This window comes from Antechinus flavipes, chromosome 2 (assembly GCF_016432865.1).
Source record: "Antechinus flavipes isolate AdamAnt ecotype Samford, QLD, Australia chromosome 2, AdamAnt_v2, whole genome shotgun sequence".
NCBI classification, from domain to species: domain Eukaryota; kingdom Metazoa; phylum Chordata; class Mammalia; order Dasyuromorphia; family Dasyuridae; genus Antechinus; species Antechinus flavipes.
The window spans coordinates 34,792,049-34,815,568 of record NC_067399.1 but is presented as its reverse complement, the minus strand read 5'-3'; the positions used below and the strand labels follow the sequence as shown (position 1 = coordinate 34,815,568).

General features: G+C 36.2%; 1 protein-coding gene and 1 gene segment (V, D, J or C); both read left to right on the top strand.

Moving 5' to 3' along the window:
* Window positions 1-23,520, top strand: part of LOC127547486 (immunoglobulin kappa light chain-like) — a 387,121-nt gene that overhangs the window by 175,958 nt on the left and 187,643 nt on the right.
* On the top strand, window positions 943-22,941 carry LOC127547483 (zinc finger protein 420-like). Its single transcript, XM_051974418.1, has 4 exons — window positions 943-1,467; window positions 13,204-13,330; window positions 15,864-15,959; window positions 20,376-22,941. Exons 1-4 carry the CDS (start codon window positions 1,432-1,434, stop codon window positions 21,410-21,412), a joined length of 1,296 nt encoding a protein of 431 aa, XP_051830378.1. The 5' UTR covers window positions 943-1,431; the 3' UTR covers window positions 21,413-22,941.

Sequence of the window (23,520 nt, the reverse complement as noted above, 5' to 3'; positions counted from 1 at the left end):
TTATTAGTAATTGCAAACAGCCATTATAGTTTTCCTAGATTGGAGGGTTCAAAGGATGGTGGAAGTTGGAAGTCGTAGGGGGTGGAGTTGTTTGGAGAACTGATAGCAAAAGGGGACCCGGAGAAGAAGCCTTGCGGGTCGTTGATTTAAGGTATAATCTGCCAGGTCTGGATATTGATGTGATGCTTTGGGGAGCTGAGTGACTTTATTCTCACCTCACTCCCTCCCCCCCTCACCCCCCCAGTCTTACTTGGTGAAGAGACGTTACTTTTACATGGTTTATTTGGGTTTTGGCTGCCCCCAAATAAATACATAAAAACCAGCTGATAGCAAATTCTAAGTTAAGTGTTTGCTGCTGCGGGCCCATCAGGGAAGGAGAAAGGGGAAAGTCGGGCACCTGATGTCGCCCCTGTCTCGGGCCCCCGCCCGCTCGGCCGCTCAGAGCTCCTGGGGCACGTGGTGTGGCAGCAGGGTCCTCTCCGGACCCCCCGCGGGGAGCGCCTCCTCCCCGGAGCTGCCCCCATCCTACTGCCCGGCTCTGAGCAGGGAGGGAAGACGATGCCGGGGTTTCCGTGCCTCGGGATGAAAGGCTTCCCATCGTTTTCAGTTTTTCTCCTATTCTGCCTCTTCCCCAGTCAGCGCGCGGTCTGGTCGGGATGGGCTCGGAGAACATTTGCAAAACCGTTATTCCCCATCTTTACTAAGAGACGCTTTTTAGTTCAAGGGGTAGATGGAGATTGTCTAGGAGGAGGTGAGCCCCAGGCATGCGCAGAAAAGGCAGCAGCCCCTGGACTACGATTCCCAGAAAACCTTGTATTTTCTAGTTCAAGGGAGGAAGAATGGGCGTGCCCTTTGACGTCATATCCGCCTCGTCCTCTCAACCCTGTGGCTTGGATATGTGCAATTCTTCTTCTCTACTGTTCTGTTCTGAGGTGAGCCGCCACTGCGAGCCAGGTCAAGCCTGGCCGGAGGCTGCGTGCTGGGGTGGGCGGAGGCGTGGTCGGAGCACCGGGCTCTGGTTGGGGAGGACAAAGCGTGCATCCCGGGACAAAGGGCGCCCTCTGGGGGTTTCCAGCATCGGGGGACGTAGCCTCCGGACCCGGAGTGCTTGGGAGAGCCCTATGGGAGGCTAGCCCCCGACACCCCTTGGGGTCCCGACCTCCAGCTTCAGTCCTGCTGGCTGAGTCTTAGGAAGCCCCCTCCTCCGGAAAGCCTCTGCTGACAGGAGGCCAGTTTCTCCTCTGGTCCCTAAAGAGATGTCGGCCTGGAGCCAGTGTCCCCGTGCCCCGGCTGGCGCCCAATTCTCGGGAGAAGGGGACATTCCGAGCCTCTGCTCAGGGGGGACGGGCAGCCTGAGCCAGCATCTCATGGTCTCCTTTCCTCCCCAGCTCTGCTTCCCGTGGCCTCCTTTCTTCCCCTGAGGCCGAGGGAATGGCTCCTGGCCTCCTGAGCGCCCGGCCCTGCCAGGTGAGTGCCCGGGACTTCTCTCCTGAAAACCAGAAATCGGGGAGGGAGGGGCGTTTTTCTCCCGTGTTGTGACCCTAGGAATTACCGCTGTCAGACACGTGTTTGGAGCTAATAGCTTAGAGCTCTATTTGTTCGATGCCCCCTTGTAACACGAGAGCTGTTGGAATACCCGGGAGCCACCTGCCAGTGGCTGCTGGAGATCCAACCCAGACCTGCAGAATGGATCTCCTCGTGTGAGAGGATGATACGGAGGCCGTTGCTGTTCTCTGACCCCTCTGACCCCTCTCCTCTTCCCTCTGCCTCCAATTTATCTCCTTCCCAGTCGGCAACACCTGTGTCCGCAAAGGCTGCCCTGCAACTCCTTCACATCCACAGCTGTGGAGCCTCTCCAAGAATTGACCTGTCCCTTAACACCCCCTCTCCCAAAATTAACATTCCTTTTTAAAATTTCGGATTCCAGAATTTTTCTCTCCCTCCAGCTCTTCCTCATCCATTAACAAAGCAAGCAACCAGACAACACATTGTGCTTGTAAAGACACCTGAATTATTTCATTATTAGCCACATTATAAATAAGTAAATAAATAAAAAAGCATTACAGTAAAAGAAAGTTTAAAAAAACTTATATCTACCTCCGATTTCATCAATTCTGCCTTTATTTTGCATCATGGAATTTTTTGGAATTTTTATGCATCATTATATTGATCAATATAGCCAAGTTTTTCATGGGTGGTCTTACTGTTACTAGGCACTTTGCTCACTTCACTTTACCTCAGTTTATAGAAGAAGCTTTCCTAGGTTTTTCACAACCCATCCTTGTAATTTTTCAGTAGTTTTCCCCACAGTCATATCACATGCCTTATTCAGCTATTTCTCAACTTTAAAAATAATCAAATAAATCAATTAATTAAATGGAAACATTAAACCATTAAGTAATTTGATTTCTAGTTGGATGAAAGATTAAGGACTTTCCAAGTTGGGTAGGGGAAAGTGAACAGGTACATTTCCCTGAAATCAGACAAAGAGGTATTCCACTCCTCCTAAATGTTTGTAAACAATTAAAGAAACATGGAAATAATAACTGATTGATGGGTATGGAGCCAGTTTTCAGTTAGATATAAGAATTGTTTGGGAAGTACAAATGTGAAAACCTCCACACATCAATCTTTAGATCTCACGAGGGTTTTGGTCAGCATCATGTAGGTCCTTGATTAAGGGACAATAAATAAAAGATCAGGATGAAGTTGTCTAGTTTCAAGGCCATGAAAGTTCGGGATCAAACAATGCAGTAAAGTTTTCTAATTCCCACAATTGAATACAGTTTTCTAACAAGATAGCAATTGGACTACACCAAAAATTGAAGAGAAACTAAATTAGCTCCATGTTTTAATCAAATAATTTTAGTCAAAAGATGGAGTCAGTGTGGTTCACTCAATTCACACAAGCATTCAATTTCCTAATTCCCCTGAATTCTCTCTGTTTTCACTCACTATTACAGAAGGGAGTTCCTGCAATTGCTCATTGTCTCAGGAGTTCTTCCATGCAATCATAAAATGACTCCCTCACATATGCTAAATTTCTAACTCTTTGCCATTGCAAATAAAGTTGCTATAAATATTTGTATGCATTTAGGTACTTTCCCTTTTTCTTTAATTTCTTTGGCATAAGATACCCAATAGAGGGAGTTCTAGGTCAAAAGACATACACAGTTTTATAGCCTTTTGAGCATGATCCCAAATTACATTGCAAGAACGGTTGAAACAATTCACTTAATAATGCATTAGTGTCCCTGTTTTTCTGTATCACTTCTAACATTTATCATTTTCCTTTTCTGTCATGTTAGCCAATCTGATAGGTGTAAAGTAGAATCTCTGAATTGTTTTAATATGCATTTCTCTAAGGATTTAGAGCATTTTTAATATGACTATTAATGGCTTTCACTTCTGAAAAATTCTTGTTCATATTCCTTCCCTATTTTTTAATAGGTAAATAGATCTTATTTTTATATATTTAGCTCAGTTTTCTATCTCTTGACTTTGCTATAGAAACTTTTTTTTCCATTTTCCTGATTGCCTAATTGTTTTGGCAGCATCCTGTAATCAAAATTATGCATGTTACTTCCTGTGATTCTCTCTATATTGTTTGATCATATTTTTTTCTATTTTCCATAGATCTAAAAGATACATTTTCCTATGTTTGCCTACTTTGCTTGTGATGCCAATGTTTATGTCTAAACCATGTACTTTATGTTGGCAATAACATGGTTTTGATTTGAGTTATTCTTCTATGACTAGTTTTGCCAAACTGATTTTCAGTTTTCCCAGGAAATTTTGTGAAATGGGAAGTTCTTACTTGAAAAACTTGGATCTTTGAGTTTACCAAATGCTAGATTATTATGCTCATCACTTCTGTGTATTGTGTACCTAATCTATTTTATTGATCAAAACAAAAACCAAAAAAACAAATTTCAAAAAGTGAAAATAATATACTTTGATCTGTATTTGGTATCTATAATTCTTTCTCTGGATGTAGATGGCATTTTTCATCACAGGTGTTTTGGAATTGTCTTTGGATCATTGCATTGCTGAGAAGATCTACATCTAAGTTCTACATCAGTTCATATAACTCTAGATTTTTCTGAAATCTGCTTGTTACTTCTTTCTTATAGCACAGTAGTATCCCATTACGTTCATATACCATATACCACAACTTGTTCATCCATTCTCCAATTGATGCCAGCATCCCCTCAATTTCCAATTCTTTTCCATAACAAAAAGAAAGATATGCTATAAATATTTTGTATATGTAGTTCATTTTCCCTTTTTTATGATTTCTATGGGATTATAGACCTGATAGGCATTTTGTTGTACCAAAAAATATGCACAATTTTAATGGTCTTTTGGGCATAGTACCAAATTACTCTCCAGAATGGTTGGATCAGTTCACACCACCACCACCAATGCATTTATGTCTCACTTTTCCCACACTTCCTTCAACATTTTTCAATTTATTTTTCTGTCATCTTAGTCAATCTGATAAGTATGAGAATTTGCATTTCTCTAATCAATAGTGATTTAGAACATTTTTGTATATGACTATTGATAACTTTAATTTCTTTTGAAATCTGCTCGTTCATTTCCTGATCATGTCCTTTAACCATTTATCAATTGGGGAATGACTTGTATTTTTTTAAAAAATTGATTCATTTCTCTTCATTATAAATGAAGCCTTTATCAGAATACTGGCTAGAAAAATTATTTCCCTAGCTTTCTGCTTCCCTTCTAATCTTGGTTGCATTGGCCTTGTTTTTGCAAACTCTTTTAAATTTAATGTAATCAGAATTATCCATTTTACATTTCATAATGTTTTTATCTCCTGTTTGAATATAAAACCTTTCCCTTTTTCATAGATCTGTTGGATAAACCATTTCTCGCTCTTTAGTTTTTTTATTTTAAATAATAGTTTTTTATTATCAAAATATTTGTAAAGATAATTTTCATCATTCACTTTTGCAGAACCTTGTGTTCCAAATTTTTCTCTCTCTCTTTGTCCCATCCCTTCTCCTAGAGAGTTAATAACGTAACATGTTAAATATGTACAATTCTTCTATGCATATTTTCACATTTATTATGCTGCACAAAAAAAATAGATCAAAAAGGAAAAAAAATGAGAAAGAAAACAAAAACCAAGCTAACAACAACAAAATAAATGAAAATACTATGTTGTGATCCACATTCAGTCCCCATGGCCCTCTCTCTGGATGCAGTTGGCTCTATCCATCACAAGTCTATTGAAATTGGCCTGAATCACCTCATTGTTGAAAAGAACCATGTCTATCAGAGTTTATCTTCACATAATCTTGTTGTTGCTATGTATAATGTTCTCTTGGTTCTACTCACTTCACTTAGAATCAGTTCATGAAAGTCTCTCCAGATCTTTCTGAAATTGTCCTTCTGATCATTTCTTATAGAAAATAATATTCTATAGCATTCATGTACCACAATTCATTCAGCTATTCTCCAGTTGTTGGGATAGAATTTGAAGGAAGAGGAGGGATAGAGAAATGTGGCTGTTTGAAAGAAAAAGAAAGAGAACAGTGTAAAAAGAAAAACTAGTGGAGACACAGCAAAGCCCTAAAAGAAATTCTAGTGATAAAAAAATTTTAAAACCTAGTTTGGGGACAAGGAAGAGAGCAGAAAATAGGGAGAGCCATGTTTAGAGCTGGATAGATGGTGGCAATAAGGAGATCCGTGAGAAAGCTAAATGATTAAAATAATCCTTGGCTTGAGTTTTCTTTTTGAAAAGGCATTATCTTTGAACTGGAAGTGAGAGCCTAAAAGTTTGCCATAATAAATGGATATCAAAGATAGGAGACAGAATTTAGCTGTTGTAATCAAACAAACAAATAAACAAATAAAATAATGTGTTTGATTACTTAGCTTGTCTCTTTTTTAATGATTTCTTTAGGATACAGACTCAGTGGGGATACTGCTGGATCAGAGGGTATACACAGTTGATATCCCTTTGGGCACAGTTCCAAATTGTTCTCCGGAACTGAGTGGATATCTATCAGTTGGAGAATAGCTGAATAAGTTATAGTATATCAATGTTATGGAATATTATTGTTCGATAAGAAATGATCAGCAAGATGATTTTAGAGAGACCTACAGGAACAATGCTAAGTGAAATGAGCAGAACCAGGAGATCATTGTAAATGGCAATATCAATTAGAATGATCAATTCTGATGAACGTGACTGTTTCCAACAATGAGATGATTGATGCCAATTCCACTGATTTTGTGATGAAGAGAACCATCTGCATCCAGAGAGAGGACTGTGAGGAGTGAGTGTGGATCACAACATAGCATTTTCACTCTTTTTGTTGTCCACTTGCATTTTGTTTCTTACTCATTTCCTTTTTGACCTGATTTTTTTTTTGTGTGTGTGTGCAAGAGAATTGTATAAAAATGTTTGCCATATTGGATTTAACATGTATAACATATATTGGATTGCTTGCCGTCTAGGGGAGGGATTGGAAGGAAGGAGGGAAAAATCTGAAACACAAGGCTGTGCAAGGGTCAATGTTGAAAAATTATCCGTGCATATGTTTTGAAAATAAAAAAGCTTTAAAAGAAAATTGTTCTCTGGAATGGTTAGATCATTTCACAGCTCCACCAAAAATGTATTAGTGTCCCAGTTTTCCCACATTCTTTCCAACATTTATCATTTTTTTCCTGGTGTTCTTAGCCAATCTGAGAGTAGTGGTACTTCAGAATTGTCTTAATTTAAATTTCTCTGATCAATAGTGATTTAGAGAATTTTTTCATATGACTAAAAATGGTTTTAATTTCTTCATCTGAAAATTGTCTGTTGATATCCTTTGACCATTTATCAATTGGAGAATGGCTTGTGTTCTAATTTGAGTCAATTCTCTATATATTTTAGAAATGAGGCCTTTATCAAACTCTTGGATATAAAAATTTTTCTGCCATTTTTTGCTTCCCTTCTAATCTTGTCTGCATTGGCTTTGTACAAAAAAATTTTAATTTAATATAATCAAAATTATCCATTTTGCATTTTATGCTGTACTTTAGTTTTTCTTTGGCCATAATTCTCCACAGATTTGAGAGGTAAACTATCCTTTGTTCTTCTAATTTACTTATCACTATTCCTTGCTCTTCTAATTTGCTTATGATATCACCCTTTATGTCTAAATTATGTACCCATTTTGACCTTATTTTGATATACAGTGTGAGATGTTGGTATATGCCTAGCTTCTGCCATATTGTTTTCTAGTTTTCCCAGCAATTTTTTGTCAAATAGTGAGTTCTTGTGCATAAAGCAGGTTCATTGGGTTTCTCAAACAATATATTACTGTGGTCAACTTCTATGTCTTGTGTACTCAGTTTTTTGGTTTTTTTTTTTCCATTGATTCATCACTATTTCTTAGCCAGTACCAAGGAGTTTTGATTGTTGCTATTTTACAGTACAGCTTAAAGTTTGGTATGGCTAGGCCTCTTTCCTTTGCATTTTCCCCCCATTAATTCCTTTTATATTCTTGACTAACCTTTTTTCTTCCAAATGAATTTCTTTAATTATTTTTCTAGCTCTATAAAATAATTTTTTGGCAGTTTAATTGGTATTACACTGAATAAAAAGATTAATTTGAATAGAATTTCATTTTTATTATGTTCCATTCCTTTAGATTGGACTTTATTTGTGTCCAACGTGTCTTATAATTGTGTTCATATGGACTTTTTTTGGCAGATAGGCTCCCAAATATTTTGTATTGTCTATAGTTATTTTCAATGGTGTTTTTCTTTCTTTCTCTTGCTGCTAGGCTTTGTTGGTAATACATAGAAATGCTGATGATGTATATGGGTTTATTTTATATCCTGTAATTTTTCTAAGGTTGTTCATTGTTTTAAGTTGTTTTTCAGTTGATTCTCTAAGTATACCATCATATCATTTGCAAAGAGTGATCCTGTGATTCTTTTAAATGGAATTTCTTTTTCTGCTGGATTTTGTTAGCAATATATAGAAATGCTGATGGTTTCTGGAGGATTATTTTATATCCTGCAACTTTGGTAAAGTTCTTCATCATTTCAACTAGTTTTTTTAGTTGATTATCTAAGGTTTCCTTAAATATGCCATCATTGTTACTAATATGCTCAATTATGACATGCTTGATTTTTCCTTTATGAATTATTTTTAAGACATTTTAAACACAAATATTTATTATTGATATGAGTTTATCATATCTTTTAAATTCTTTTCAGTGTATTATTTCCTTATTACATTGTGAATTTTTATTTAAAACTATGCCCCAAGGGATATAAAACTCTGCATCCCCTTTGTTCCAACAATATCATTACTGGGTCTATATCCCCAGAAGATAAAAACAAAAATAAAAAGGGCCTATGTTTCACAAATACTTAGTGCAGCTCTTTTTGTGGTGACAAAAAATTGGAAATTGAAGGGATGCCTGTCAATTGTGGAATAGCTGAACAAGTGATGTAGGATTGTAATGGAACACTGTTGTGCTGGGAAAGATTTACATGAACTGATGTAAAGTGAAATGAGCAAAACCAAGGAGAACATCATACACAATAGTCCCGATATTATATAATGATAATGTGAGTAACTTAACTATTCTCAGCAATATAATTATCCAATACAATTCCAAAAGACTTATCTGAAAACATGCTGTTTACATTTAGTGAAAGAACTAGTCAAGAGGCAGGGTAGGAAGGGAATTTAAAAATAAAAATCTCAAAAAAAAAGAATATTCAATGTTGTTTTTACACTTAATAATGGAAAAAGTATTAAAGATTGAAAAAAGACACATATTTTTAGAGATTTAGAAACTCTGATCATACTGACTAACCATTTTTCAACAGAAGCCTCCATGAAACATGCTACTTTTCACAATGATGTAATCAATAGATTGAAACATACATATTTTGAACATGGCCACCATGGAAATTTGTTTTGCCTGCATGTGTATGTTCGTGTTTGTGTGTCTGTTTATTATAAATATGTGTGTGTTTGTATTTGCTTGTATGTAGGATTTTGATCATCTTTTTTTCCCCAATGGGGTAGGGAAAGTAGGAATGTTAGAAAACAGATTTTTATTAAGAGTGGTCCTCTTTCCTAGAACTCAGGAGGAAGAATAAGAAGAATCCATTTTGGTCTAAATGGTCTTGTCCTCCCTCCTATTACTCTGAGAGGTCATACCTTTTTATCTAAGATATACTAGGAGTTTAAGACTTAAGTCCTTGATTCAAATATGATTTGGGGGGAAGTGCTAAAGTTTAGCTGTGTGTCAGAAGACTTGTAGTTGAGACTCAGCTATTAATTTAATTGTTAATAGCAAATTGACTCGAATCATAGCTAATTGTGATAATTCAAAAGACTTTAAGTATCAACTGAAGATGAATAAAAAAGAAATAGAATAGTGTACAAAAACAGTGGAGAAACAACAAATCCTTAAATGATCCAATTCTGATAATAAATGTTACAAAAAATTTTTAAAAATAGTTTGGAGACCACAAATAAAGTCAGACTTAAATAATTGGAAAAATATTAAGTGCTCTTGGATCGGCCGAGCGAACATAATAAAGATGACAATACTCCCTAAACTAATCTATTTATTTAGTGCTATACCAATCAGACTTCCAAGAAAATATTTTATTGATCTAGAAAAAATAACAACAAAATTCATATGGAACAATAAAAAGTCGAGAATCTCAAGGGAATTAATGAAAAAAAAAATCAAATGAAGGTGGCCTAGCTGTACCTGATCTAAAATTATATCATAAAGCAGCAGTCACCAAAACCATTTGGTATTGGCTAAGAAATAGATTAGTGGATCAGTGGAAAAGGCTAGGCTCACAAGACAGAATAGTCAATTATAGCAATCTAGTGTTTGACAAACCCAAAGCCCCTAACTTCTGGGAAAAGAATTCATTATTTGATAAAAACTGCTGGGATAATTGGAAATTAGTATGGCAGAAATTAGGCATGGACCCACACTTAACACCATATACCAAGATAAGATCAAAATGGGTCTATGACCTAGGCATAAAGAACGAGACTATAAATAAATTAGAGGAACATAGAATAGTTTATCTCTCAGACTTGTGGAGGAGAAAGAAATTTGTGACCAAAGATGAACTAGAGACCATTACTGATCACAGAATAGAAAATTTCGATTACATCAAATTAAAAAGCTTTTGTACAAATAAAACTAATGCAAACAAGATTAGAAGGGAAGCAACAAACTGGGAAAACATTTTCACAGTTAAAGGTTCTGATAAAGGCCTCATTTCCAAAATATATAGAGAACTGACTCAAATTTATAAGAAATCAAGCCATTCTCCAATTGATAAATGGTCAAAGGATATGAACAGACAATTTTCAGAGGATGAGATTGAAACTATTACCACTCATATGAAAGAGTGTTCCAAATCATTATTGATCAGAGAAATGCAAATTAAGACAACTCTGAGATACCACTACACACCTGTCAGATTGGCTAAGATGACAGGAAAAAATAATGATGAATGTTGGAGGGGATGCGGGAAAACTGGGACACTAATGCATTGTTGGTGGAGTTGTGAACGAATCCAACCATTCTGGAGAGCAATCTGGAATTATGCCCCAAAAATTATCAAATTGTGCATACCCTTTGATCCAGCAGTGTTTCTATTGGGCTTATATCCCAAAGAAATACTAAAGAAGGGAAAGGGACCTGTATGTGCCAAAATGTTTGTAGCAGCCCTGTTTGTAGTGGCTAGAAACTGGAAAATGAATGGATGCCCATCAATTGGAGAATGGCTGGGTAAATTGTGGTATATGAATGTTATGGAATATTATTGTTCTGTAAGAAATGACCAGCAGGATGAATACAGAGAGGACTGGCGACACTTACATGAACTGATGCTAAGTGAAATGAGCAGAACCAGGAGATCATTATACACTTCGACAACGATATTGTATGAGGACATATTTTGATGGAAGTGGATTTCTTTGACAAAGAGACCTGAGTTTCAATTGATAAATGACGGACAAAAGCAGCTACACCCAAAGAAAGAACACTGGGAAACGAATGTAAACTATCTGCATTTTTGTTTTTCTTCCCGGATTATTTATACCTTCTGAATCCAATTCTCCCTACGCAACAAGAGAACTGTTCGGTTCTGCAAACATATATTGTATCTAGGATATACTGCAACATATCCAACATATAAAGGACTGCTTGCCATCTAGGGGAGGGGGTGGAGGGAGGGAGGGGGAAAAAAATCGGAACAGAAACGAGTGTCAATATAATGTAATTATTAAATAAAAAATTAAAAAAAAATAAAGAAAAAAAATAGTTTGGAGACAAGCAAGAGATCAAAGAATTGTGAGGACCATGTTTAGGAAAGGATAGGATGATGATAAAGAGGGATGCCTGAGAGAAGACAGTTTCTTTGAAGTGGATTGAGAGCCTCCAAGTTGTCAACAAGAAGTGAACACCTAAAGTAAACAAAATAAGAGCCAGATGTTCAGAAAGAAGTGTACAATTTGATTGCTTAGCTATTCTCAAGCATCCCTGAATGATCTTGAAGAATGGGCTTGGTGCCACAAAACTAGAAAAGAGGATTTATGTCAAGTTCGAAAAAGAGGTTTTAGATTCTGCAAAACTTGGCTGTGATTTCAAATTCTGGCACATTCTTAGAATACGTTTTTAAATGAGTTGGTTAGTGAATAACTAGAAAATGCTGTTTTATTTTATTTTTTTCTCTCATGGTTTTTGCAATTTATTTCAAGGATTTCTTTTCCCCACCTTCCCTTTATAGCAAAGAAAAGCAGTTATACAAATATATCAATTATAGTGACTTAAACAGATAATGCATAAAACATTCTCCTTTCTAGGAATCTCTATTTTCTCTTCTATTATTAATAGTAAGTTTTTTTTTTTTTTTGGTTACTCAAAATTCGGCATCTTTTTCTTTTTAAAATATACATGTTTCTGTGGTCTGTATGCGATTGTTCTGTTGGCTTTGCTTATTTCACATTGCCTCAGTTAATTCATGTTTCCAATACTTTTCAGAATTCATCATATTTGTCATTTCAAACTGTAAAATAAATCTATTGTATCTATTGTATCTATATTTCATTTTTTCCTAATCCCTTATTGGTATGAGTTAAATTTGTTTCTAGTTCTTTGCTGCCTCCAAAGAGTGCTCTTATGAATGTTTTTGTGTATAAATTTGTAGAGGGCTGGAATTCTGGAGAAATATACTTGAAACAAGTTGTTAACTCAGTAGAATTGAGGAGATGCTTGTTCTCTAGTTCACATATATGCTTAGCACTTAGTATGGTGATATAATGGTTCTCTAAGTGCACACATAATCAGTGTGCTGTAATGATATAAATGCAATAAGGTATATAAAAGCTAATACGGACTGGAAGATAGACATTCTATCTTTGACCAGCCTGGTGGTGGCTCTCCTGCCTCCTGCACTAAGATCAAGGCTGGTCCTGAGGACCTCCAGAAAGCTAGCATGAATATTACATAAACTAAACATAGTTGAGTTCTGGCTATAGAAAAAGGATATTGCAGCATTATACAGTAAAAATTATTGAGAAAACCTGGGTTCAAAGTGTATATCTGATGAGGTTAGTGGCAAACTAATTCCTCCTGGTTGTTGCAGAGGTTCAACATGAAAGAATTCACAAACCCGAAATATTAATTGGCAAAAATGGAAGTTTATTGTTGGATAGGAAGCCAGTTTGCTAAAAGTCTGACTTGTATAAGGGCAAAGTCCTATTAGGGAAATGGAGGTTGGCACTGAGAAGAGAATGTCTTCTCAGTGGGCAGGGTCCTCTGGACATTCTGCAAAGAATTGAGTACAAGGAAACCTGTTATAAGAGTAACTTTTGGTGTGTGTAGTGGAGGAGCGGGGGAGTACCTGCTGAAGTCTGAACTGATCAGACCAGGATCTTCCAAATGAAATTGCTTTGAAGGCTTCCCCAGCCTGAATTTGAATAGAGATTCAGCTTGCCCTTAAATAATGTTCCTTGACTCGTAGTGGGAGGTTGGGCCCTCTCTAGACTCCTTGGAGCCTGGGAGATCCTGATCTCTCAGATCAAAAAGGGAACACAATTTCAGAGTGATGAGTTTAAAAGGCCTCATGGAGTTTACAATCTAATGAGAAAGGAATTCTGAAATGATTGTTTTGTTGTTTCAGAAGTCAGTGACTTTGAAGGATGTGACTGTGGACTTCACCTGGGATGAGTGGGTACATTTGAACCTATCTCAGAAAGAGTTATACAGGGAGGTGATGCTGGAGAACTATAAGAACTTTGTATTTTTGGGTAAGAAAAACTTCCCCTTTACAGTCTTGATATATACAATGTTGACTTTCAAGATTTTAAGTTATTCTTTGGCATATAAAAGGAAAATATTCCTCATCCTTGTGTAGCCAAGAGACAATGTATTTATGCTATATTTCTGGGAAATAAAATCTTTGCTTAGTATGCTTGGAAACTGATTGCTTGATTTGTGGTTATCTTTGAGAATGTATCTTCCCATCTCTTTTGCTTCTGTTTAATCTCAGTTTAGTTTTTATCATGTACACATTGTTCCCATTGTCTAATGGGAGTCAAATGCACTATTTTTCTTAAGTTGTATTCTGTAATCTACATAAAAGAATATTCTTCAGCCGTACTTTGTACTATCCTTGGGGTCTTCTAGCATATCTACTTTTTTCCCCCCAAGAGATCTTCAACTAATTTTCAATTCTTTTATTAAGGTTTGTGGATTTTTTTAAAGTAAGTTCTCTCCTTTTTACATAGAAGAACAAAACAAAACAAAAGAAACCCTGCCTCTCCTTCTGTTTAGCCTATTGAGCTCTCTCTGTACAGACAAAACCAGTTAACATAACTGATGAGGTGCAGGAATAGGGGGGAGAGAGCCCCTCTGGTCAGAAGTGCAGGTCCTATGGGAAAGAATTAGAAAGAATTCACAAACCTGAAATCTGTGTGGCAAATAGGGGAGTTTTATTATTATTTATTTATTGTTAACTAAGAAGGAAGCTTTCTTAGTAGGCAAAACTCTTGATTAGGAATTTGGCAGAGATGACTTAACAAAATCTTGATTATATAGGATAAATCTTGGCCTGGGGCTGGGAGCTGTCTGAGATACTCAGTAGAGGACCATCAGAGAGAAATCTCCAATTGAATAAAATCACTTAACTGAGAGTTGAACCACTGAGAGTTATTTATGGCAATCTAGTGGAGGGTGATTGACCAAGAGCTCTGATTGAATGAAACCACTTAACTGGGAGTTTGCAGACTTTTCCCATGGTCTGGGAGCTCCCCGAAGGGGATAAAGTTTTTGGGCCCCCCCAAATGGTCTCAGTTTATGTCAATAACATAGTACTTTGGAGGCTTAAAATAGAATTTGCACTCTTATTCCCCTACTTTTCTACTGAGTTGAGAGAAATAGTTCATCTCTGTTCCGTGTTTGAATTCTGAAATGACTGTTTCTAGCACTTTTTCATTTTCTTTTTATTTATTTAGTTATTTGTTTGTTTGGTTTTTAAATAACTTTTTATTGACAGAACCCATGCCAGGTAATTTTTTACAACATTATCCCTTGCACTCACTTCTGTTCCTATTTTTCTCCTTCCTCCTTCCACTCCTTCCCCCAGATGGCAAGCAGTCCTATACATGTTAAATATGCCACAGTATATCCTAGATACAGAAGGTAGAAATAACCCGGGAAGAAAAACAAAAATGCAAATGGTTTCCCAATGTTCTTTCTTTGGGTGTAGCTGCTTCTGTTCATCCTTGATCAATTGAAACTGAGTTAGGTCTCTTTGTCGAAGAAATCCACTTCCATCAGAATACATCCTCATACAGTATCGTTGTTGAGGTATATAGTGATCTCCTGGTTCTGCTCATTTCACTTAGCATCAGTTCATGTAAGTTTCTCCAAGCCTCTCTGTATTCATCCTGCTGGTCATTTCTTACAGAACAATAATATTCCATAACATTCATATACCACAATATACCCAAACTTTCTCCAATTAATGGGCATCCATTCAATTTCCAGTTTCTGGCCACTACAAACAGGGCTGCCAGAAACATTTTGGCACATACAGGTCCCTTTCCCTTCTTTAGTATTTCTTTGAGATATAAGCCCAGAAGTAATACTGCTGGATCAAAGGGTATGCACAGTTTGATAACTTTTTGGGCATAATTCCAGATTGCTCTCCAGAATGGTTGGGTTTGTTCACAATTCCATCAACAATGCATCAGTGTCCCAGTTTTCCCGTATCCCCTCCAACATTCGTCATTATTTTTTCCTGTCATCTTAGCCAATCTGACAGGCGTGTAGTGGTATCTCAGAGTTGTCTTAATTTGCATTTCTCTGCTCAATAGTGATTTGGAACACTCTTTCATATGAATGGAAATAGTTTCAATTTCATCATATGAAAATTGTCTGGTCATAACCTTTGACCATTTATCAATTGGAGAATGGCTTGATTTCTTATAAATTAAAGTCAATTCTCTATATATTTTGGAAATGAGGCCTTTATCAAAACCTTTAACTGTGAAAATGTTTTCTCAGTTTGTTGCTTCCCTTCTAATCTTATTTGCATTAGTTTTGTTTGTACAAAGGCTTTTTAATTTGATGTAATCAAAATTTTCTATTTTGTGATCAGTAATGGTTTCTAGTTCATCTTTGGTCACAAATTTCTTCCTCCTCCACAAGTCTGAGAGATAAACTATCCTATGTTCCTCTAATTTATTTATAATCTCGTTCTTTATGCCTAAATTATGGACCCATTTTGATCTTATCTTGGTGTATGGTGTAAAGTACTTTTTCATTTTCAACAAACAGAATTTGCAGTTTCCAAACCAGATATGATCCATCAATTGGAAAGAAAAGAAGCATCTTGGATGTCAGAGGCAGATATTCCAAAAAGCAACTATCCAGGTAACTATATAAAAACCAAGGAAATGACTTATTATAGAATATTGCTCTGTTGGTCATTTTAGGTCAAACTCTTTTAAAATATTGAACAAGATAGTCTTATCAAAGCTTCGAAGGCTTGTTGAGAAGAGCTGAGACATTAAAATGTCATTTTAAAAATCAAGATGTTACTTTTTAATGCATCTCTTTAATCACATGTACCTCTACTTTCAAAGAAAAGGATTGATTCATTGAAGATTATTTTATCTTAAGCAAGCATTGCCTTGCCTCAGTTGCATGAATTTATTCTCCCTCACAAAATTAGTATATCATTAAAAATATTAGCAACATGCCCTTTTTGGTTTTGTGTCCTCTTCTGTATTTATATTTCTCTGGTGCTTGATGCTTATGTTTCTTTACTGCTATACTTTGTAAAATATTCAATCCTAACCTAATTCTCCTTCTGTATTTTTTTTGTCTAAATATGTCATCCTGCTTTTCTTTATGCTTTGAAATCATCTTTATCAAGGTACAATATGTTGCTATCATAGGACTTTTTTTTTAGTGATAACCTTATTAGTGGACCTATAAATTTTCAGTATTTTGCCTTTTCATAAAGAGCTGTGGTGAATATTTTTGAAAAATGTTTTTGCTTTTAGTAACATTTTGATGACAAGGATCTAGTAGACCTAAAAAAATGAACAGTTCTTGTGAGAAAACTCAATAGTTATCACATCCAAGTAACATTCTTGAGTGAAACAACATTGGCAAATGAAGGCCAGCTTAATGAAATCAGAAATGAAATCATAAAAATACACATTTTTCTGGAGTAGCTGCAGTGAAGGGGGGAGTACCATGAAGCTTGTGTAGGTTTTGCAATCAAAACTCATCTAGGAAACCATCTCATTTACCTTTCAAAAGGAGTGAACAAAGGCTCACGAAAAGATAGTTGCTGCTTGCAGAAAAATGCCATACCACCATCATCGATGCCTATGCTCTTACCATAATGAACCCTGATGAGGTTGAAGAAAAATTTTATGAAGACCTGGAGACCCTTATTAATGTGCCAAAAGAGGACAAGCTTATAATTTCGAGTGACTTTAATGCTAAAATAGATTCAGACTACCAGACATGGCAAAGATTCCTTGAGAGGAATGGAGTTGGAAACAGCAAAAACAATGATAAATCACTACTGAAGATTCATGCATTCCATGACCTTCTCATCACCAACTCTGTATTCTGTTTAGCTAAACCCAAAACAAATTCATGGAAGCACCCTCATTGCAAACATCGATATTTAATTGACTATGTGACTGAGAAGAGACAAAATGTGAGAGTGATAAAGTGTGATGTTGAGTGCTGGATTGATCATAAAATTATTCTCTTCAAGCTGAATATTTGCATTCAACAAAGGTGGTGATCCCAAAGCAAAAAGACTAATAGAAGAATTAATATCAATAAATTAGAATGCTTCTCTGAGAGGAAATAGTTTGTTTCTAACTTGGAGGATAAATTGAGCCGATACACAGTTGGCAATAGTGGAGCTGGTGGACAGCACTACATTTGCTCATCTGGGTCAGAATATTCAGAAACATTAAGACTGGTTTGATGGAAAAGATGGAGAAATTCAGAAGCTGCTGACTGTTTACCTAAAGTTTAAATCAATCACTCCCTAACTGAAGTTCCAACTGAAGAAGAGGTTTTGAATGCCTGTGGCAAAGCACCTGGTACTGATTCTATTCTAGTTGAGATTTACAAGGTGGGGAGTCCCTTGCTCATAAAAAAGCCCACTGAAATTTTCTATATGGTATAGCCAGAGACATTATCCTAGGATTTCAAAGATGTCTTCATTGTCCATTATAAAGATAAAGAAAATAGATTCCCCTGTAAAGTCACAGGAGCGTCTCATTCTCAGTTGTTGCTGGCAAGATTCTTGCCCGAGTCATCCTTAATAGACTTATCCTACCAACTAGAAGAAGGTCATTTACCTGAGAGCCAATGTGGCTTAGAGAAGGGACTGAGGAATAGTCAATATAGTGTTTGCTACTTGAAAACTCTAGGAGAAATACCAGGAGCTGAACAGAGATCTGTATACAACATTTTAGATCTGGCCAAGGCCTTTCATATTTATGTTAGTCTTAAGGGCTTATGGAAAATTATGTCAAACTGTGGTTGTCCAGAGATGTTCATCAGGACAATAGGTCAGTTGTTTGGCAATGTTTGTCTAGTTTCTGGACAATGGGAAATGCTCTTGAGCTTTCTCAATTACCATTGGAGTGAAACAAGGCTGTGTGCTTTCTCCCTTTTTTTTTTTAGCATGATGTTTTTAGCCATGTCAAATGCCTTCAATGAGAACAAATATGGCGTCAAATTCAGCTAATTATAGTGATGGTAAATTCTTCAATTTGAAAAGGATGTAAGAAAAAACTAAAGTGAAGGAGTGTTGATCCATGACTTTTTGTTTTCAGATGATTGTGCACTCAGTGCATCCTCTGAAGCTGAGATGCAGTAAAGTACGGATCAATTCTTTGCTGCTTATCCTAATTTTAGCCTAACAATTGATACCAAAAAAACACAAGTATTCCCCATTGATATGTGGAACTATCAGTTAAAGCAAATGGAGAAGTTTTGAATGCTGTTAATAAGTTCACTTTCCTTGGCGTATACTTTCCAGGGATGTCTACATTGACAATGATATTGACACACACATTGCCAGAGCTAGCTCAGTGTTTGGGAGGCTCCAAATGAAAGTGGATTGGAGGGGTATTAGATTGACTATCAAACTGAAGAGCTATTGTGCTCATTGTTGTATGCCTGTGAGATCTGGATAATATATCAATGCCATGCCAGAGAACTGAATCACTTCCATTTGAAATGTCTTAGGAAGATTCTGAAGATCACCTGACAGAGTAAGTTATCAGACACTGAGGTCCTTTCTTTTACTAAACTGCCAAGCTTTCAAACTACTGCAGAGAGCACAACTCCATGTGGCTGGTTACAATGTTAAAATCCCAAATGTACACTTTGTAGAAAGGCTGTTTTATGGAGAACTCACACAGGGCTCAAGTGCTCACAAGGTGGGCAATACAAGGACACTCTAGAGGTCTCACTTGAGAGCTTCAGAACTGCCTAGTATGGTGTGCCCTCAGCAGAGAAGGTGCTGTGCTCTGTGAACAAAGCAAAATTGAATTATCTCAGAAGAAATGCAAGATGTGCAAAATTAAAGAAGCCACCCCAAATGTTCATTCATAGAGACTATTTGTGTTCAACCTCAGAGTATTCTGAGCTTGTATTGGTCTATTCAGTTACAGAGGACACACTAACTTGTCTCTAACATAGTAGTGTCATTTTAGCCCCTTTTGAAAATAAAGGACAACAACCAGTGAAGATATAGACCTAGTAATGGGACCATGGGTCAAAGATTATAAAGTTTTATATAAAATTTAAGGTGCTTTGTTACTTTTCAGAAAAATAGCCTCAACAGCTTAATAAGTACCTATTTCAGCACAACTTCAAAAATTTGTTATTTTAAAATTTCTTTTCTAATCTGTTGGCTATTTAGTGATACTTTCCAATTATTCTGAGTTTTACTTCTTTGATTACCAGAGTTTCATTGTTGTTCAAGGTAGTTATTAATATTTTGTACTGTTTAAAATACCTGTATTTTAATCATTTACATTTTTAGAATTGCATCTTTTACACATTTAACCAATTCATCACAAAGTAGTTATATTGGATTTTTAATGGCCATATATGGCAACAATTGTTCCCCATGATCCCTTCTCTTCATATTTCTTCTTTCTACTATTTGTTCCATGTTTCTATCTCTTCTCATGAATTCATCAATTCTTTTTTTTCTTTCGGTTCAGTGTTTTCCTTTCCTATTTCTACCTTAAATGTTAAAGATATTTTCTTTTGTTGTTGAGTCATTTTTTATTCATTTCCAACTCTTTATGATCTAATTTAGGGGTTTGAGGGCAAAGATAATGGAATGGTTTGCCTTTTCCTCCAAGTCACTTTACAGATGAGGAAACTGAGGCAAACATGGTAAAATGATCTTATTAGAGTCACATAGCTATTATCTCAGTCCCAATATGATCTCAGAAAGATTAATTTTCCTACCTCTAGGCCCAGCTATGCCATCTAGCTGCCCTAAGGCTTCTTTTGCAAAATCTCAAAGTCATTTAAATGTCAACCATTTACAATAGAGTACATTCATCATATCTTTCTAGGTAAATTCATTCTAAGTCAACTTATTTATATGTAAATTTTGCATCATATTTTCATGTATAATAAACTGTGATCCTTAGTCAAAGAGTAAAGGGCCTATTCATTTCAAGTGGGTAGGCAAGAGAAAACACTAAAATTTTTTGAGCAAGTAAGAGCCTACAGAAATTGAAAAAAAGGCAGGGTTAATTAGCTTTTTATTCTTTGTTTCAGGGAGCAAAGAATTTGCTGAAAAAAAATCTTATGAATGTAGTGAATGTGGGAAGGCCTTCAGGAGTAAGACACAACTTACTGTACATCAGAGAATTCATACTGGAAAGATTCTTTATGAATGTAAGGAATGTGGGAAGACTTTCATCTACAATTCAGAACTTAGTCTACACCAGAGAATTCATACTGGAGAGAAACCTTATGAATGTAATGTATGTGGGAAAGCCTTCAGGATGAAGGCACGTCTTACTGTGCACCAGAGAATTCATACTGGAGAGAAACCTTATAAATGTAGTGAATGTGGGATGGTATTCAGGCTTAAGACACAGCTTACTGTGCATCAGACAATTCATACTGGAGAGAATCTCTATGAATGTAAAGACTGTGGAAAGACTTTCTTCTACAGTTCAGTATTTATTCTACATCGGAGAATTCATACTGGAGAGAAACCTTATGAATGTAGTGAATGTGGAAAGGCTTTCAAGAGTAAGACAGATATTACTGTGCATCGGAGAATTCATACTGGAGAGAAACCTTATGAATGTAGTAAATGTAGGAAGGCCTTCAGGAGTAAGATACAACTTACTGTGCATCAGAGAATTCATACTGCAGAGACACCTTTTGAATGTAGTGAATGCAGGATGGCTTTCAGGGTTAAGAGAGAGCTTACTGTACATCAGAGAATTCATACAGGACAAAAACCTTACAAATGTAGCGAATGTGGAATGGCCTTCAGGAGTAAGACACATATTACTGTGCATCAGAGCATTCATTCTGGAGAGAAACATTTTGAATGTAAGGAGTGTGGGAAAGCTTTCTTTTACAATTCAGAACTTATTACACATCAAAGAATTCATACTGGAGAGAAACCTTATGAATGTAATACATGTGGGAAAGCCTTTAATAGGAAGTCAAATCTTACTGTGCATCAGAGAATTCATACTGGAGAAACACCTTATAAATGTAGTGAATGCAGGATGGCTTTCAGGACTAAGAGACAGCTTACTGTACATCAGAGAATTCATACAGAAACCTTGTGAATATAGTGAATGTGGAAAGGACTTCATCAGTAAGACACAGCTTACTGTGCGCCAGAGAATTCATGCTGGAGAGAGACCTTATGAATGTAGTGTATGTGGTAAGGCTTCCATAGGGAGTCATAGTTTACTGTGCATCAGAGAATTCATACTAGAGAGATTCCTCATGAATGTAAAGAGTGGGAAGACTATCACAACTTAGATTTTATTGAACATCAGAGAATTAATCTAGTAAGGATTGTTATGAATATGGAAATGCCTTTAGAAGTAAGGCAAAAATTATTGTACATCAGAACATTTATACTGGATAAAAACCTTATGAATGTAGTGAATATGAGAAGATTTTTGGGAGTAACACACAATTTACTGTGCATTGAAAATCCATCCTGGAAAGATTCTTAATGAATATAAAGAGTGTGGCCTTCTGTTACAACTCAGAACTTAATATTGGACATTGGACAATCAAGGGATTTCATACAGAAGAGAAGTTCTCTGAATGTATTGTATATGGGCAGGCTTTCCTCCTTCAGAACATAATGTTATCAAGAAACATTGATACTGGAGAGAGACCTTATGAATGTAATGAATGTGGAAGTCCTTCAGATTGAAGATCCAACTGAGGAACCAATCAGCATCAAAGCATTTATCCTAGAGAGAAACTTATGAGCTATGTAAGTTATGTGGGAAGCCATTTTGACTAGGAACATTACCCTGATGTCCATAGCTGTCTAGGCTATGATTCTAAGTGCCTACATGCTTATATGAAGATCTAAACGTCCATAGTTAGCACCCATGAGAGGCAATATCCTTCCCTTTTGTAGAACCTTCTAAGGGGAGAAAAATTAATGTTATCCTTCCATGGGACTTCTCCTATGGAGAAGATATAGTAGATGTTAGAGTTTGCTAATTGGATCATGATACTGGGAGAGTTCTGGGCAGATGGTGTGCAGATGAGCCTGATGTGTCATAAATACTTGTTGACTGTGCTTGAGGAATATATCATAATCTAAGCTGTATTCTTGCTGTTTCTCTCATATTCCTCAGGGTAACCTGGATGAAACATCCTCTCCACCTTCAAAAAGCAAACTGATGAACTCATTATAAATAATATAATTACATTTTCTTCTTTGTTTTTCTTAATATTTTTGCTACATAATTATTTATTTTTTTGCTACATAATTATTACTGAATTTTGTGGGTATGATTTCAAATAATTGATGTATTCTTGCTTTATCAATAAGTCTAAGGGGGCTGGAAAGAGAATTTTGGAATTCATTGTTAAAAAGAATGTTCAACATAAACTTCATTATTTAAACGATTAAAAAAAAAGATTTGGAATCACTAACAGCATGGATAAGTTTATTGAACTCCTAGACTGGGGTCTTTCTGCAACAGAGAGATTTCCAGTTGGGAGCAAAATCCAATGGGGGTCACTTTGTGGAAGTTCGAATTTGGGTTCTAGAATGGTGAAAGGTTTGGTGAGTTACTAATACCCACAGCCAGAAGCTACTTCCTCAGCTATTTGATCAATTCTGGAACAGAGTCATCTCATCTCATCTCTCTCAAAGAGTTAACATTGATCTACTAATCACTATTTATAAATACATTGTTCTAGTACTTTCATTCTCTCAATCACAAGTGTCCCAAGAGACTCAGTTTCTGGAGTTGCTACTGTCCTTCAGCTTCTCTCTGTGGTTTTGAGGCATCTTCCTACCTCTTGCAAGGCAAGCAATATTTGATGAGCTTATAAAGCACTCTGGTGGGCTTTAACAAAGGAACTTGCATTTTATCTGGAGTCAATAGGAAAGCTACTGAATCCTTGGAACTACATAATATGGTATCTCCTATGATTTAGAAATACCAGTTTTTTAATTGTATAGAGAATGTTTTGAAAGGAGAAAGGAAAAAGGATAAAGACTAAACACTGCTTGTGTGTCTGTTTTGGTCTGGACCTGTATGGAGATCACATATTTATAGAGATAGATGGACATGATTCAAGAGGACTGAAGAACAATATTGTTCTCATCTCCTTCTGGAGAAGTAATAGATTTAAAATACAAAATGAGACTTGCATTTTTTTAGTGTGACTAAATGAGGAAATATATTTTGTT